The sequence below is a fragment of the Mastigoproctus giganteus genome, chromosome 4, assembly GCF_048544385.1.
Source record: "Mastigoproctus giganteus isolate SK-2022 chromosome 4, ASM4854438v1, whole genome shotgun sequence".
NCBI classification, from domain to species: domain Eukaryota; kingdom Metazoa; phylum Arthropoda; class Arachnida; order Uropygi; family Thelyphonidae; genus Mastigoproctus; species Mastigoproctus giganteus.
The window spans coordinates 105,461,993-105,480,882 of NC_143578.1; the positions used below are offsets into that span (position 1 = coordinate 105,461,993).

At 34.4% G+C, this 18,890-nt stretch overlaps 1 protein-coding gene across 9 annotated transcripts in view; it reads right to left on the minus strand.

Annotated features, from left to right (window-relative positions):
• Positions 1–18,890, minus strand: part of LOC150086964 (tropomyosin) — a 207,041-nt gene that overhangs the window by 33,433 nt on the left and 154,718 nt on the right. For all 9 annotated transcript variants that reach the window (XM_090372858.1, XM_090372857.1, XM_090372855.1 and 6 more), the window contains exon 6: positions 11,415–11,490. In XM_090372858.1, coding sequence (XP_090228984.1) covers positions 11,415–11,490 — 76 coding nt within the window. The remainder of the gene's footprint in view (positions 1–11,414; positions 11,491–18,890) is intronic.

Sequence of the window (18,890 nt, forward strand, 5' to 3'; positions counted from 1 at the left end):
GTGAATAACAATCAATCACTTTCTCAGGTGATTTTATTGCTATTATGATGTCCAATATTAGATTTTATGCTGTAGACCATAAAGGGTTCTGTTAATGACTGTTGCTAATGGCAAGTTAGAGCAACAAACTAAATGTTATCTGCCAAAAGAGAAGGGCTAGCATTAAGTGCAAGCAAAATGGCAGTGCACCATTTTAGCAGCATCAGTAATGTGTTATTCTTTCTCATTTAGAATCAAAGATAAATATTTGCCAATAGCTTTTTTTTTTTTTTTTTTGGTAGTTGTTGGCGCATCGGCTTCTGTGGCCATAATGCACCTCCCAAGGTTTTTGCAGTACTTTGATCCAAGCCCGAGGCGGGAATCAAACCCGCGACCTTTGGGTTGCCAGGCAGGCACTTTACCCACCCGGCTAGCCCGGTCTTGCCAATAGCTATTCAACTATTCTCACTAAAAGAAAAATCCACATTATAACAATGGTTAAAGTTAGCTTGGCAAATACAAAGGTGCTTTTATTTTCTTTACATATTTATGTATTGCCTTGTGTTGTTGATCAAAATTTTAAACAGGGATGAATGGTAACTGTTCCACTACCAAGTCAACATAGTGTCTAACTTTCCTTGCTGATGGAATTTTTGAGTGTATTAATTCATACCACATTTTCCATACTCAGATAACCTTTAGCAAGGGCAAATGATGCAAGGAAGCAAACTTTTCTGCTTCAGACAAAAATAAACATAAAATAAAATAATTAAAATAAAACAATCTTCATACCATTCCCACAAGGTAACTATCCAATTCTGCTTTAAACTTAAGGCTCATTGCCTCCACCACAATAAGAGGCAACTAATTCCAATGTTCAACAAACCCATTGTCCACAGGTGAAACTTTTGTAAGATCCAATCTTCTGTTATTCCCTGGGATTTTGTATGTCTCACCCATGATTGAAACAGACCTTCCTCATTCATTTTACTCAATCCCTTCAGTTGTCAAATGTTGCGGTCCACACTGTCTAAGCCATTCTTCATATATGCATTCTATAAACCCTCCAGAAGTTGTCTTTTTTTTTTTTTTTTTAAGTTGTGGTTTTTTTAGGTTAGGTACCTGAATACAATATTCCAGATGCAGTCTAACCAGTGCCTTGTAAAGAGGAAAAATGATGTCTCCCTACTAGCAAATTCCCCATAAATCATAGAAGGCACCGTATACATTTCAAGTCACCTGCTTACAATGCATGGGAAATTGTCATACCTATCTTGACTGATCACTGAACATATTTGAACAATAATTATTCTGCAAAGTTGCTTGCAGTAAAACAAAATAACTGTAACCCTTTCTTGTACCAAAGTAATTTGTTATTGTGGTGTGGGAGTGAATGTTTTCTACTTCTATAAATGCAAGTACTTGCCAATATTTCCAAAGGGGATCACCTGAAGACCATGTGGCTTAGATAACAGTGAAAGGGATGATAAGCAGCATGTAAGGACTATAAGTACAGCATTCATGTGCAAACCAGCAACCCTTTCCCACAGTAGGGGGGGTGGAAAGTAAATTTATTTTTCAATAGAATACCTCTTTTTCTGCAGCTCAGAAATGAAAATGCAGTAAAATACATATCAAGGAAATATTTTGCCAAAATACAAATTTCAAAAAATGATCTATTATTTTCTTAGAGGATCAAATATACATTCAGGAATGGTGCTTACTGATATGATTCCCAATAGCACAATTTAATGACGAACTTATTTTTTATCAGTGCACAGTGGAATGTTACCAATTTGACACCAATTTTTGTGGTTTCAAATGTGGATTCCAAGAGATGAAATTCCTTGAATTTTTATTAGTAGAGATGCAACTCACATCGAAGTGTGTGTGTGTGTCCCAAATGTTGGTTTAAAGTTTTACAGCCTCCCACTCCAATAACAAATATGTAGAAGTATGCAAAAGTTGCACTGAGTAAATCAGCAATGAATGCTGTTAGCTGATTCACTACGATGTGCACAGAACACAAACACGGGAAAAATCAAACAAATGCAGCAGATCTTTGATTAGTGAGGGAAATCCTTACTGTTTTCCTCAGGAATAATTAAAAAGCTTATTAGCATTTCACACTTGATCCTACATTTCTGATGTATGCATGATAACTAATAGAGATTTTTGGCATTTTAAATGGGGAAATCGAAGAAAAAAACTTCTTTTAACAGCTACTGGGAGTTTAAACTCTGCAGACAGAGTAGATGAATATCGCGAAATGGTTGAAATTTGATCTAGGTCAGTTTGACCTAGTTAGACTGATTACTGGGAATTAAATTAGGTTATTGGCACGTTTTCTTTTTCTCTCCCTCTTCTTTTGTACTTTCATTAAAATTAGTTCAATCCAGAGCTTTGGACTGATTTTCTCTATCATAAATGTAATATAAATGTGAGTGCTTTCACTTTGTTGGTCATTTGGATTTTTTCATCTAAATGCCTGGCTTCCCACTGAGCTTCCCAATTAGCACAAAATGACAATCTGGGAAGTGGCAGAATTTTATTAATAGTTACATTCAAAAGCCTGGATAATTCACTTGCCATTCCTTATGAATATACAGTGAGTCTCAAAATACTTTGCCTTTGGTGTAGACTTACCACATTTATTGAGACTGCAGCACATTTCCATTGGGCCATGGTGTTGAATAAAAGTGAGCTTCACAATAATTACAAAAATATCCCATATTAACCATATTTGCTGCATGTCAAATAATCACACCATCACTTAGAACTCTTTAAAGCTATCTCAATGGATAAGAACTTAAAGTTGAGGCTGTCAAAGTGCCCTGTCTGCATCATTCTTTGCTTCAAAGCCTAAGGAATTTTTTAAAAATATGGTATTGAAATGTTTATAGGAAGGCAGCAGATGGAGAATTAAGGATATATATATACGCAATTAAAATTTAATTCAATATAGTTGTTTTAATTTTGATAAAGACGAAAATAAAACAACACTTTTTGGAAGACCTAATACATTAAATTTTTGAAAAATTACCATATTAATCTAAAAGCATATACAGTCGGACCGCTCTTTAACTAACTTCCATATAGAAAATTTTTTTGATTTCCCCCCTGGGCATTACACTGAAAAATAGTTTCCATATAACAAAGAATTTCCATATAACAAACTGATTTCAAGAGATATGGGTATGCATTGTTCATACTTCTGGCCTTTAGGCAATCGAGCTGATGCTGTAGAAAGCAGGAATTAAGAGCTAAAACATTCCACAATGTAGTAGTCCCCATAACACCTATAACCTACTACTAAATTTAGTAGTCCCTGAAAAACCTATAACACAACTGCTATCTATGTGTCCATAGCCATTGGTCAAGATTAAGGAATATTCCTGACGTGGACATTTGGTTCTGGTCAACCTATTTTATGCTGTAAGCACCCTATTAGAAAATTAGGACAGAGTGATTTTCCTTTATCCCAGAAATTCATCTGTCATTTGGCAGAAATGAGTAATCCAAACTTTCACTAAATTTCACCTGTCTCTGTTTACATGGTAGGTACAAGTAGTCCCTAAATCAATGTTGTTTTAGCTGCTATGCAAGTAACCTTACAATGTCTAAGAGGAAATTCTTGAGTGTAGTGGAAAAAGTGGAAGTGCTTAATAGTGTAGATCAGGGCATTAAAAAAAAAAAAAGAAATTGCTTTAAAATTTGGTATCCCTGCCAGTAATGTGTTAACCATTCTGAAAAACCATGTTTTGATTCTCAAACTGTTTGAAGGAATGGGATCCAATCAGAAATGTGCAAAATTGTGCCTATATAAAGATGTAGACGAAGCCGATTTTAAGTGGGTGCAGTTAATTCAAGACCAAACATGCCAATATCAGAGCTATTAATAATGGAAAGGCTATGAAGTACGCATCTTTTGTGGTGGCAGGACAAATTTCAAAAGTGCCATGGCTTACTCGAAAAAGTTATATTTCTGGTGAAATAACTCAGAGTTGTAATTGAAAAAGACTGTACCCATTGGAAAGAAACAGTTTTGAAAACAATTATGGATGACTACGAGCCCAAAGACATATTCACCGTTGATGCAACAGGTCTATTTTTTAAATGCTTGCCAAACAAGACACTGACTTTTAAAGGTGATAAATGTTTAGGTGGTAAAAATAGTGAGGAGAGAATTACAGTCTTGTTTGATGCAAATATGGCTGGTAATCAAAAACTGAAGCTTTTGGTAACAGGCAAAAGTAAACTCCTCTGCTGTTTCAAAGGAGTAAAGTTGTTAGAGTTGGACTACAACAAAAAATCTTGGATGACAAGTGAAATTTTTGAACAGTGGATGTTAAATTTCAATAGATGACAAAAGTAAACAGAAAAATCGCATTGATTTTTCTTGGTAATTTTGAAACAAGTGTGAAGCTTATTTTCTTCCCTCCAAACATCTCGTCTAAACTGCAACCAATGGACCAAGGCATTATCAAGAATTTGAAAATGCATTACCGAAGGCACATGCCGAAAAAAATTTACTGAGAATAGAAACCAACCAACTTATAGATTTGCAGATGTGCATATCAGAGTTGGCAAAAGTGCAGTCAAGATGTGATGGAAACAATGATTAAGGATTGTTTTGCAAAAGTAGGTTTTGCTAAAATGCCAATTGACAGCAATGAACTACGACAAGATATTGAGCAATTTTGGGAAGAACTCCAAGCGAGAGGAAATTTCTCCAATCAGTGGAGAAATTGTTCTTAACAAATTTTTAGTAGTTGATAATGATGTCATAGTAGCTGAATATCTGAGTGACTCCAACATTTTGGAGAATATTCAAAGAACTAGTTACAATATCAATGATGAGTTGGCTGAAAATGTGAGCAATGTATATTAAACCTTTCAACCATGAAATGTTGACAGCATTTGAAACTTTGCGTAGAGGCCTTCAGTGTGAAGAAAATGTTCCAGAAAATATATTTGAGTGTTTAAAACAAATGAGAATGTTTTTATGAACAGTAAAATCCAGTATTGAACAGGTCAGTGCCTTTGCACCATGTTTTGTTCATAGTGAGCTGTTCAAGTCGATAAATGGCATTGTTTTAATTGTATCTCATATTGTGAATACCTTCCCAACGAGTGGCCGAGGTATTGCACAGCTTTGAATAATGCTTCACTAGTGGAGAAGACTAATGTTACTTATTCTCGGCGGATACTACCACCCAGACGACACCGTTTTGAAGCTGAATGGCTTCTCATTGGTGGGTGGGCAGGTACCCGGTACCTGCACACACCCAAATGGTGCCATTTGGGTGGTGGTATCTGCCGAGAATAAGTAACATTAGTCTTCTCTGGTGAAGCACTACTTATTCAAAGCAGTGCAATACCTCGGTCACTCGTGAAGGTATTCACAATATGAGATACAATTAAAATGATGCCAATTATCGACTTGGACAGTTCAATAGTGAATCTTAAACATAGTCCCATGCTTCATGCAAAATAATCACCGTAGTAAAATTCAGTGTACAACAAAAAATAACCAAATGTTTTATGAAATAATTCTTAAAAGTTATGTTAGTTTGTGTTTGTTATTTGGTTTTTAGGAGCATTAGCAACTAAGGCCATATTGCTCCTGGGATATGCGGTGGTCATTCCCTCACCTTTCCGCATCCTCCGTATTTGGTGGTCACGGGCTCGAACCCCGGTCTAATCAAGAAGCGTGTGCTACTCACTGTTGCTCCTGCCCACCTGGCTACGGAGGCGCCGCACATCATGTAAGTAGTCATTTCTTAATATGTATGTGTTAATAAATTAATTGTTCTAAAATCTTAGAAAATTTATTCGTTCCCACTTATTTGTGATTTATTTCCCATCTTTTATATTTATAACTGGTGAATTACAGTATTTTTTATTGTTGGAAAGGTCATATTTCTTTATAACGAAATTTATGTTTAACAAATTTCGTTATATAGAGGTCTGACTGTATATGTACTATGGCTTCAAGTAGTGAACAAAAATGGGTATTACTCATAAAACATAAAAAGCTAAGATTCAACTACTTCTCAATATGCTATCCTCTGGTATAGTGCCATTCTTTTAATATAATTTGGCAAAAAGATTTGCAGTAAGCCAAGCTGTAACTTGATATTAAGGATGAATAATGTTATTATTATAAGGTCTTCTTATTCTTCAATCCTTTACCAAACTAGTTCTAAGCAATGAATATATGATGAATTTGAAAGGCACTTTGAATCCTGTGATAATTATTTCTTTGCCCCATCCCTTCACCAACTTTACATTATTTTTTGTAATATAATCCTTTGCACTCATCTTTATAATACTTTGTTACCTAATCTGCAGTATATCAATAAATACACAAATGATTACATTGATTTTTTTTTTTTTTTAAACAAAAAAGCAAAAGGTTCTATTTCTCTCTCTCATGCAAGCAATGTATGTATATGGTGCTACTTAATAGAACTTTTAAGTGATTCTTCTGCAAACAGAATTGATTTTTTGTGCAAATGAAATATCACAACGTTCTGCCCTGTTTAAAATAAAAATATTGCATGCAAAAAACAATCTGCCATGCTTGACAAAAATAATAATAATAATAACAATAAAAAAAAAATATTATGAAGTTTTAAATCTGCAGACTTCTTATGCTGCTATACAAGTAAATCAAAAGAGCAAGCTTTTAGCCATTTGTCAATAATTATTTGCTATTATATAAATTTCCATTCATGTATTGATGTTAGTATCCAATAATAATTCAAAAAAAATAATATCATTAGAAAAATAAAACTGGAAAATAACATACTGAATATGTTTAAACAGTTAAATAAGTTGAATTTAAAAATAAGCAATTAAATCAAACTGATAGCAATAATAATCTGATAACACAAGAGTTATAAACAATAACAGCAACTAATACACTAGATCTCTAAAACTGATTTGTTAAATCAGAATTTATTACCATACTGTAGCCAATCTTATAGTATGAAGAGAAAAAATAAGGAATATGATAGCTATACAACAAATAAGCAATGACACCAATAATTTTTAATTATATGCTATACAAATACTAATCTAAGAAATAATCATGTGCATGGCTATTTCCTATAGTAGTATTTGTAGTAATTAACTGAAAACATTCAGGACTTAGGGTGTTTATTGTTATTAAGCATATATTTCATAATGTTTCAGGTTACAAATTTTTATAGCTCTTATCTAGTAGGAGAAAACTGAAAGAAGGAAAAGGTAAGCGGAGCAAACGTTAGAAATGCCATTTAAGACCACACTGTGTAGTAGATCTGAATGAAGTTCTGAATATACTTAGTGATCAGAGCACTGGAACCCAGTTAACTTTACAGTGAGTGTGTGCGTGTACACGATAAAAGGTTGCTTGTTGTTAGTTAAATGGATGACTGGTGAAAGTGAAAACTCTCAGAACTCACTGGTATCATGTCCCCATGGCAGGCATTTTTCTGTGGTAAAGAGGAATTGTAGGTATATAACTAGTGATTATGGTTATATAAATACAGGTTAATGAAGGAAGTAGGTGATATGAGACAAAGCAGGATGAAGTAAGTTTTAGATTTTGTTTTTGTAACCTGTGAAGACTGGGTGAGGCAACCTGCTTTATCCATTTGTGAATGAATTTGCTCTTTTTATCTTAAAGATATTAATAGCCAGGGAAAGAGATTCTTGTTAAAACTTGAAGACTTGGCTAAATGCTTGAATTAACTAGCTTTTTCTTATATAATATCTTCTTTTGATTATGTTCTTGGTCTAAAATCTCTTTCCATTCTAAGACCACACTGTGTCATGTGTATTTGTGGCTGTACACAGGTGTGTATACAATATGTTCATAGGCCAATTTGCACTTTGTGTGGAAAAATTTGTCTGAAAAACCTAGAATAATTCATGGGGAGGAGGGGGGGGGGGACTCTACTCCATCCACTTGAGATCAGCTAACTACAATCCCAAATTCCTCTTGTCTATGACAGGACTTGAGCCCCAGACCTTTCCACAAGCAACATGGTAAAACCACTATATTGTCATGGAGGATTCAATGTATGCCAATAAAGTGTTCTCAACATATCTTTTTCTATACTTGTCACTTGATGGATTAACATCCTCAGGACGTTAATCCATCAGATGTATGGGATTATGGTGGTGTTGTCCACTGATATTAAACTGTACCGAGGCATTATTTATTTATTTATTTGTTATTATTATTTTTTTTCAATTTTTTAAACCACACTCTGGAGGAGGAAAAGACTAGTGGTAGCAGTAAAACCTCTTTAGGAGCAACACCTATAAATAGCTTCAGGTCTAAGTGATCAGTTAAAATTTTGCTAATTAGACAATGAAATTTCTGCAATGAGATTAAAGGCTTCTAGATCATCTCTCAATGATCAAACATTTGACTATGACTAAATGAAAACTTAGTTTCACTTTAAACATTAAAGACAACAATGAAGTTCTTCAGTAAACTTTTGGAAGGTAAGGACTAGTACTACCATATCTGGGATGGTATTTACTGGAGAATTCCCTTTACATGCAATAATGGTGCAACCAACCTGAAATAGAATTAGGAAACTGGATGACTCTTTTATTTTATGTTCACTCTAAGAACTTTTTTCTATTATGTGAACCAGATTACGTACAACTGGCTTTTTAGTAAAAACAATTCTGTAATTTGCTTGGAATGTTGGAGTTTAGCAGATGGGCTGAACTCAATTCTAATACCTACCAAATTCCATATGTTTGTGTGATTGAATTCTGTAATTTGTTAACAGAAGAATGTTAGTTACAGGTACACCCTCCAGACTGCCTCAGTCCCCCTTCCCACTGTTTTAACCCGATAGGAAAATGACTTCTACTGCAACTTACCGATAACATGCACAGTATCAGGTTAAAAAAGTGGGTAGGGGAGATAAACACCCTAAGACAGAGGCAGTCTGGAGGGTGTACCCATAAGTAAATTTCAGCCCACTCATGAAATCCGACAATCTGCTTTTAATAATAAGAAAAAGCTAATCAATACATCGTTATCGACTTCTACTAACACTATTGATAACACGCATCATCTGTTTACCGAGAATGCAGGGAGAAGCTGTGGTACCGGGAAACACTTTTGGCTGCTAAAAGTTTCCTGTGGTTCTCGTATTGGCTTTCTTTACCTTAGCCAACAAAAGTTATGAAAATCTAATTTAGTCATACAGAAGGAGAAACATTAAATAAAGCTTATTGCACAAATTAAAGCAGCATAGCATTAGGACAAGTTACAGTTAAGTGGTAAGAGACAAATAATGGTTATAAATGGACACAGCTCTTTTCAGATTAATGTGATTACTAGAGTACAACAAGAATTGGTATTGGACCCCCTCTAATTTTTAATATTTAGTAATGATATAAATGTAGTTATTTCAAGTTTGATGTCTAAGTTTGCTAATGATAAATGGTGTGCACAGTGGTTAATGACAGTAATCAATAATTTTATGATCAGTGTACACAGTTTCAGAAGCCCAGTCTTTCTTACCAAGGAAGACTGGGGTTCTGTGATATGACACACACAAGGGAGATATAAATTTAAACTGAAAATGTATGGTTGCCGACAGCTGCATGGAAATTTGCATTTTAGCCAATGAGTGACTAATTGTTGGAATAAACTGCTACCCCCCAGTGTTTCGGAAGTGTGTTACCTGAATAAATTTGGACAAATTATAAGTAGTGGACTTTTTTTTTTTTTTTTTTGTTTGGCTGGTGCTGCTTGTTTTTAATAAAAAGTATCCAGATTATGCTTGAGAAAACAGAGTGCTCTGACAAAGCATTATACGTATCGTAATGTATACAAGAATGTGGATTTAGATCTGACTTTAAAATGGGCAGTGAGCAGAGATCGATAACTAATAATACGTATTATAATATGTTTATACATCTCACCTCACCATTGGAGTTCACTGAACATGTGTGTGTGTTAAGTCTTTCTTTAAAATCAAAAAAACCACAAGTGAAATATCTGATTTTCACCTAGAGTACTCTGCAATGAGCTGCACACAAATTTTCAACTGGCACGACCATTTCAAAAAAGAATAGAGAATCTGCTGAAAGTGGTCTGTGATCGAGATGGCCTATAACACGCACTGTAACATTGTGTCAAGCACAAACTTTGATGAAATGATCAAAAGATTAAATGTTCACAAAATTACCGAAGACCCTTATATCTCATTAGATCATGTCATTCCATTTTAATGAAAACTGTGAACACAAGATAAAATCTGTGCCAAGGCTGTTGTTAACAGAAGAATAACGTGAGCACTGTCAGCAGATCACTTTTTTTGTATAACCATGCAACTAATGTAAAGTCATTTTTGAAATGCATCGTAACTGGAGATAGAACACGGGTTTATGGTTTTGAACCCAAAATCAAACATCAGTCATCCTAGGTAAGAGACAACTTCAACCGTTCAGCCCAAAAAGGTGCACATGCAGAAAAAAACAAAGCCCACGCTGCCAGTATTTTTTAATTTTTTAATCATGAGGATGTTGTCCACCACAAATATGAAGTTCACACCTTGAAGTTCAAAGATGGCTTTGTAATGCAATTCAAATAAAAAGATTGGAACTTGAGATGGTTTTTGTCCCCATCACAGTAATGTGCATCACACTTATCACCATCTGTACAGAGTTTTTGGCCAAATGTGGCATTGTTCAAGTCCAGCAACTCTCCCCCCTCAGTTCCTTCAATATGTTTTTTTTTTTTTTTAAACCTAGACTGAAAAACCCTGAAAATATGTAGATTTAATTGATGTAAAAACACAAAGAATAATATGACAGCTCAGTTTCAGCTATCTGGATTTCCATAATTTTTTCCAAGGACAGGAAAACCATTGAGCTAAGCGTCACCTTAGAAGGACACGATTTCAAAGGGGATTAAATTATCCACCAGGTAAATATGCTTGTTATCACTATATTGTAGGATTCCAGATACTTTTTTTAACAGACCCCATAATCTTTCCTTCTGTGCACCACAATGCTAATACTGTTTTTTAAAATTACAGTACTGCTGCCATAAATACTTTAATAAAACAGTCCCAAGCTCTTATTTAAATAAGAGCTTGAGCAACCTTTTCACCTTTAAAGGTGAAAAGGTTGGGTTTCTATCATTTGTTATCCAAGGCAGTCTTGGTTCCATTCACCTTGGTAACAGAGATCTTACAGAAAAAGATTTTACTTTTTGAAAAGCAATCTTTCCTAGTTACTTATAAGTTATATTTCTGTAAGTTTTTCTTTCCCAGCAAATATATCTTTACTCAAAGTTCCATGTTTTATAGAGATGGCTATAAAATATATCAACTATTTAAAAACAAAGCACAATATGAAAAAATATATTCCTCAAGTAGATTTTTAGTAAGCTTAAGCTCTGTACTTACCTTCTCTTCGCTTACTTCCAAAGATTTCAAGTTGTTGCCAACAACACGTAATTCCTCCTCAAGCTCTACAATCTTGCTATATAATTCAACAAATATCAAAAAAGAAATAATGTGCTTCTTATATTAAAATAATTTTTAAATCAAATGGATAATTTATGAAAAATATAATTATAAATACAGGCATACCTCAGTTAATGTTACCTCTGATAACGAAGCTTCGATATAACGAAGTCTGCAATTTCAAGCCCCATTTAACATTAAACCTTTGGGGCTTCTCGTGGTAGGTTCGAGAAATTTAAAAAAATGGGCCAGGATTCATAGTGTAAAATTAACAGAAGTTTCCAGAAAAACTAAAGGAAATAATTGAACGTGAAAATTTTCCACCAAATTTGGTGTTCAATGTTGACGAAAGCGGTTTATTCTGGAAACGGCTACCAACAAAAAGCTTCATTTCTATTGAAGAAAAATCAGCTGCTGGGTTCAAAGCAGCCAAAGACCGTTTAACGTTACTCTTTGGATCAAATGCCTATGGCGATTATAAATTAAAATTGTTATTAGTTTACCATTCAGAAAATCCGAGGGCATTAAAAGGTAACATAAAAATGAATTTACCTGTAATATGGAAAGCAAATAGAAAAGCGTGGGTTACCAAGGAGTTATTTACTGATTGGTTTGTTAAACACTTTTCTCCTGAAGTAAAACGGTATTGTCAAAAAACAACTTTGAAGAAAAAGCTCTTTTGTTGTTAGACAATGCTCTGGGACATCCTACTGATCTTAACACGTTGGACACATGCATTCCTGTCAAAGTTGTGTTTCTTCCAGCACAACTTCCCTGATTCAACCATTGGATCAGGGAGTAATAGCATCATTTAAAGCTTATTATCTGCGTCGAACATTAAGCAATTTAACTGAACTAGAGGATAAAGAGGAAATGACAGTTAAAACTTTTTGGAAAAACTACACCATTAAAAACGCAATTGAAAACATTGACAGTTCTTGGAAAGAAGTCACTAAGAAATGCTTAAATGGAGTTTGGCGCAAAATATGGCCAGAAGTTGTACTAGAAGAAGAAAATAACATCCAAGAAATTAGAAATGAAGTTATCCAGATGGCTCAATCAATAGGTTTCGAAAATATCGATGAAGAGGATGTTAGAAATTTATTGAATGCAGAAGATGGTTTTTCAGTGGAAGATTTAAAAAACCTTGTTAGCAAAGAAGACAAAGATAATGAAGACGAAGTTAAAGAAGTTCCTGCCGAAAAAGTGTTAACAACCAAAGATTTAAAAAGGTGCTTAAATGACATTGAAAAAGTTTTAAATTTTTTTAGTGAAAATGATCCTGAATTAGGAAGAAGTTTTATTGTTAAGCGATCAGTGTTAAATGCAATAACTCCGTATAGGCAATTGTTAAATGAAAGGGAAAAAAAGCATAAGCAATCAACTTTAGACTCATATTTTAAAATGTGATTTCACTTTGTATGTAAGTTGACTGTTTATTTAATAAAACTTTTCTTTGTTCGAAAAAAAAGCTTTTCATTTTCTTTACGTAGGAACATATCCCTATTCTGGCCATAGTATTTTTACCTCTGAAAACGAAGTTTCGCTTAACCAAGTAATTTCGTGGAACGCATCCTATTCGTTATTCGAGGTATGCCTGTACACATGTAATAAAAATCTAGGAATATTTTGAAAAACTTGCATATAGAGCAAAATTCACAGCTTTTCTTACTTTTCTTCCAAATAGCTGTTCAATCTGTACAAATCGCAAATCCACCCTACCATGGAATATTGTTCCCACATCTGGGGTGGTACCCCCAAAACCTCTCTCAGGCTTCTTGATTCCATTCAGAAGAGGGCAGTTAGGTTAATTAATGATTTGTCTCTAACAGAGTCTCTCCACTCGATGTCTCATAGACACACTGTTTCTCTGCATGCCTCTTCTACAGATATTTCACGGGTACTGTTCTTCTGAACTGGCTTCTATAATTCCCGCTCTCTCTTTCAAAACAATCCAAACACGTGACGCCACCAGCCAACATCCATTTACAGTCCAACTTCAAACTCACAGAACCAACTTTTCATCTTCCTCGTTTATTTATTCAAGTGCCGTTTTCTGGAACAACCTTCCTTCACACGTATTTCCTGAAAATTAGTCTACAGAAGTTCAAGTCCAATGTCAACAAATATCTTCTTTCGTCTTTTTAACCTCCAACCCAAGCACGGTACTAAGTACTATAGGTTCTAATACCTCTCGTGTTTGGGGTTTACATAAAAAAAAAAAAAAAAAAAAATTGTCCAAACACAGGATGCGATCATTTAAAATGGGAGGAGACAATGCAGTTCAAATGATACAAAGTAATGACCTCCATTATATGTGACATTACTACAGGAGCCATATTTGCACGTAGGACTGTTCAAGGCTTTTCAATGCCTAGTGGTAACAAGAAAAAGACACCCTTCCCCCACTATGTGAAAATGTTTCAATAATACTGTATTAATTTCTGCATAACTACAGATTTCCTAGGAGGGTCTGAAAGAAATATCCCCCCCTAAAATAAAGTATTTTTGTTTTTGTTTGGATTTATCTGTGAGTAGATGATCTGAGAACCTTAGCAAAGCCCTTGAAATTTTCCTCTGTACCTTTTTCAGCCTTATGTTTACATTGAAGTGACCAAACTTTTTAGTTTAGTAAATGTTTACTGAATAAGAGCAAGCACAGTGCAAAGGCATTAAGCTTTGCACTGTGCTTGCATTCCTCCACTGTTTAAAATTAAGAGTCACCAGAATATGGAGTATGGAGCTGGAGATGCAGCAAATGTTTCATAGGTATCTTTTCAGTATAACTTCATTTGACTTGATGCAAACACGCCTAGGTTTTTGTTACACATAAAATTATAATTGCAAAAAAATTTTCTCTGTCCATTCAAAATATGAAACAGCATGTGCTAAAATTTTAATTGTTAAATGAAAGTACAAAAAAATAAGGATGCACAACAGTTTGTAAAATTTAAAACAGGAAACTCCTCACCTCCAAAAGGACCAGAAAAACAATAAATCAAGATATAAGGGAGTTATACATACAGACGGATACTACCTATGAATTAGACCCATACTCACAATAAACTATATTTGATTAATTTTTCAAGCATTAATAATAAAAGAAATAAACATGGATTATTCTCAAAAAGTCCTTGGCCTTCTCTATTATAATTGAACCAGGGATCGGCAGCACCTTTTGAAACACTAAACTTAAACCAGTCATAAAAAAACCATATGTAAGTTTTGCAGTTTTGGTTTGCATATGCCCCTGATTTAATGTCTTTTTAGTATCAGAGGGGCAGCAGCAAACTTGTCATCATAAAATGGGAGAATCACCATTATATCCTTTCATAAGTTTTTTTTTTTGTTATACAGGCATTCCTCTACTTATGTACAACTTGTAGATACATACAAAGCTTCTCAAAATTAATAAAAATACTGTATATTGAAAATACATAGTTTTGAGCCACGCGTGCCAAGTACCAAAATTAGCTGCTGCGTACAGTGGACCCCCACTTTACTATATTAATCCGTTCCAGAGACACCACCAAATCGTGAAAATATCATAATGTGAACCCAATAACACATTGTTTTTTGGTAATTCATTCCAACACCCTAAGAAGTTGAAATTTTTCGCTGTATAACTAAGCTATTTATCTCTCTAAAAGGTCATTTTTATAATGGAAATTTTTTTGTACGTTTTATATAAATTTATGTCAAATAAGTACAACACAAAAAATCACTTAACTAATGGATGCAAAAACAAAACACATGCACAACACGTTTACAAATGCTGCTACTGGCTGAGAGGAAGACTATGCGGTCCAGTCAGAGACAATCGTAAGCATATCATAAAGTGAAATAAGTAGGCGCCAATTAACATGATCACTAGAATTGGCCGCTTTATACAATCAAATTTCAAAAAACCAGTCCAAATCATTAAAATACGCTACACTTTCACCATTTATTGTTATGTTTGGTTATAAGAATCAGTTTTGGATGCCTTTGTGATATTTTTCTAAAGCACATTTCTGCAAGTCACTACCATAAAGCAATAAAAACAATGTGCAGTTTCCAGTTTATTAGGCATTTCTGTTAGTGCAATCTATTAAAAATGGGAAGTAAATTCGATCTTATTGTATTTGCATTAATACTGTTAACTGAAATTCTGTGTTTCTACATTATTATGGTGAAATGTGTTTCTCCTGCATTGAAATCTTCAATCATATAAAAAACAAACAAATTTTCAGAATATTCTTTTCATTTGCATTTTTTAAGCTTCGTGAACTTGTTACTCCGTATCTCACTTGTGCATATCATGTTAGTTGCAATTTGTGCATGCTGTGTTCTTTGTTACTGATTGCTTATCTTTTTTTGTTGTTTTAAAATTTACAACCCAAAAACAAAATGTCAGTGAACAGAAATATCAATTAGTATGTACTAATTACAGTAGTAATTAAGTCATGTACGTAAGCATAAAACTATTTTTATTTTGCTAACTTGTGGATATTCTTCCAATTTTCATGTATCATTTAATTTTGTTAATTGGTAAGGTAATAAAGTATAAATTTGTATTTTTTATATCTTTACTTTTATAGTCCGTGGTTAATATTCCTCCTATTTTTGCTTATTAGAATCTCCGTTTAATAGAATTAAACTTCAATTCGTAAATGTGATCACAATTACCGGCACTTACTACATATCGCATAGCGAGTGGCATTTTATTACGGAGAGTCTATCGTAAAGTGAACCAATCATAAAGCGGGGGTCCACTGCATCAGCTACCCAGGTGCCAGATGTTTGTCTATTCCTGATCCCTGTTTTTTCTTGTTTACAGTAGGATCAGTATTTTTCCTGTTACAAAAGATAGCCATTTCCCTAACATGGCCCCAAAGCAAAAAAGAAATGAAAGCAGTAGTGGTAAACGGCACTCCATTACAATAGAAATGAAACTAGATTTTATAAAACGAGTGGAAAAGGGTGAGAAGCAGGCTGATGTGGCACATGTATTGGGCTTGAGTCATTCTACAGTGAACACACTTTTCCAGGACAAAAAGCAAATTCTTAAACATGTAAAGCATTCTGTGCCAATGCAGTCGACAATAATAAGTAAGAAAAAAAGTCCAGTGATTGAGGAAATGGAGAAATTTAAGTGTGTGGCTGGAAGATAAGCAACGAAAACGAATGCCTTGTAGCCTACAGCTCATTCAAAAAAAAGCAAAAAGTTTATTTGAAGACGAAGAGTAAACATGGTGAAAGTGCTGCTGAAGAGACCTTTAATGCAAGTCATAGATGGTTCCAATGCTTCAAGGAATGAACAAATCTGATACACAAAAGTGAACAGTGAGGCAGCTAGTGCTGATAAGGAAGCTGCCAAACAATATCCAGATATCCTGTGGAACATTATTGTTAATGAGGATTACAAGTCAGAACAGATCATTAATGTAGATGGAACTGGCTTGTTTTGGAAAAAAAATGCCTGATAGCACATATATTATGAAGGAGGAAAAGAAAATGCCCAGGGTACAAGGCAGCAAAGGACCAGCTAACTCTATTGCTGGGGGGGGGAAATGCTGCTAGCAACTGCAAACTGAAACCACTGCTAAGTTAACCCCAGGAGCACACATTTTGTGAGTATCGGCTTGGCACACCCAGGGTCCTGAGCTGGATATCATCACTCTTCTCTTTCTTGGTGATTCCCTTCTACTTCTGACTCTCTCTCTCTCAGGGTAATTCAGAATTTTTTTTTTGGCTTGTGCAGCATAAGCCTCAGGCTTCCTTGTACCATATGACTAATAATAATAAAATAATATAAGTACCACGCAGAAAATCCAGGGGTTTTAACATGGAAAGGCATTATCAAGGCTTCACTTCCAGTCAATTTGGATGTCTAACTCTAAGGACTGGGATACTCTAGAAATCTTCAAGGGGTGGTTCTACAAACATTTCATACCACAATTAGAAAAGCACCATGCTGAAAACAACCTTCCATTCAAGATACTCTTAGTAATAGACAATGCTCCTAGCCATCCACCTCACCTGGATGATTTTCATTCTAATGTTAAAGTGGTGTACCTGCCTCCCTCTTACAGCCAGTGGGTCAGGGTGTTATTGCTACATTCAAGACTTATTACACAAAAAACTTTTAAAGAAGCCTTAACAGCAAGGATGGAATGACCTTAAAGCAGTTTTGGAAGGAATATAACATCTATAATGCAATCAAGAATATAGATGTTGCCTGGCATGAGATTACATAATCAAATATGAATGGAATCTGGAAGAAACTCATCCCACAATTTGCTCATGACTTCTGTACATTTGAAAAGGTAGAGTAAGCCTCAAAAAATGTGGTAGAGCTTGGAAAACAATTGGATCTCAAGGTGGAGGAAGAGCTTGTTTACCAATTGCTGGAAAGCTACTCTCAGGAGCTGACCAATGAAGATCTCTTTGCACTTGAAAAACAGACACAGCAGGAGGCCATTGAAGAGGAAGAAGTTGTTGAAAAAAGTTTTTATAATTCATAATAATACTTGGGAAAGTATTATTGTGAATTCAAGCTATTTTTGCATTGCTACTGGCCACTTTTAGAACAAAAAACTAATGAGGTGAGCACTGAATAAAATAATAATTAAACATTTATAGATACTTGACAGTTTACTGTAAACATTTTATTTCATGTATAATTCAGATTAATATACTTTTCATAATCATAGTTCTTAATAAGCACCGTTGAATATAACACTAAAAATGTTATATTAAAGGTGCTAAGGATAATCATAAGGAATTAGTATTCAACATATAAATGAGGAAATATATTGAGGAAAGACAGATGTAGGATAGACTTGCGGAAATTTGCCTTTAGCCAGCGGGTGGTTGGTTGGTTGGTGGAACAAACTTCCATCCTTTGTCGTGGAAGTTGATAGCCTAAATAAGTTTAAGGCTCAGCTGGACAGGTATTTTGAACGAACAGAGGGGTGAAGTGGAAGTGGTTATTTTTTATTTATTTATTTATTTTTTTTTTTTTTTGGCTGATGCTGCATAAGCTTGCTTTCTTGCATCAAATGCCTCTACTAATGCTAAATAACAGTTTATAAGTATAAGCAGTTCATGCATATTCTAGCATTCATCCAAAAGCCAAATTATGCTAAATAGGATTACCAATACAAGACAAAATAATTCCATTGTGTCATATTTTTCTCTTTTTATGTAAATTTTAGTTAAAAAACAAAAATGTTATTTGGGTATGCAATTCTTAATTATAAGTAGCTCTGTGACAAAATGGACATCAAGTCTGAAAATTAGTTCCATGAACAAATAACAGTTATCTGAAGATGTATTTGGGGAAGGGGGGGTTGATATGTAACATTAACACATGAAAGGTCATAATCATTAATTAATGCTACTCCCAAAACCACACTGCAACGATAAGGCATA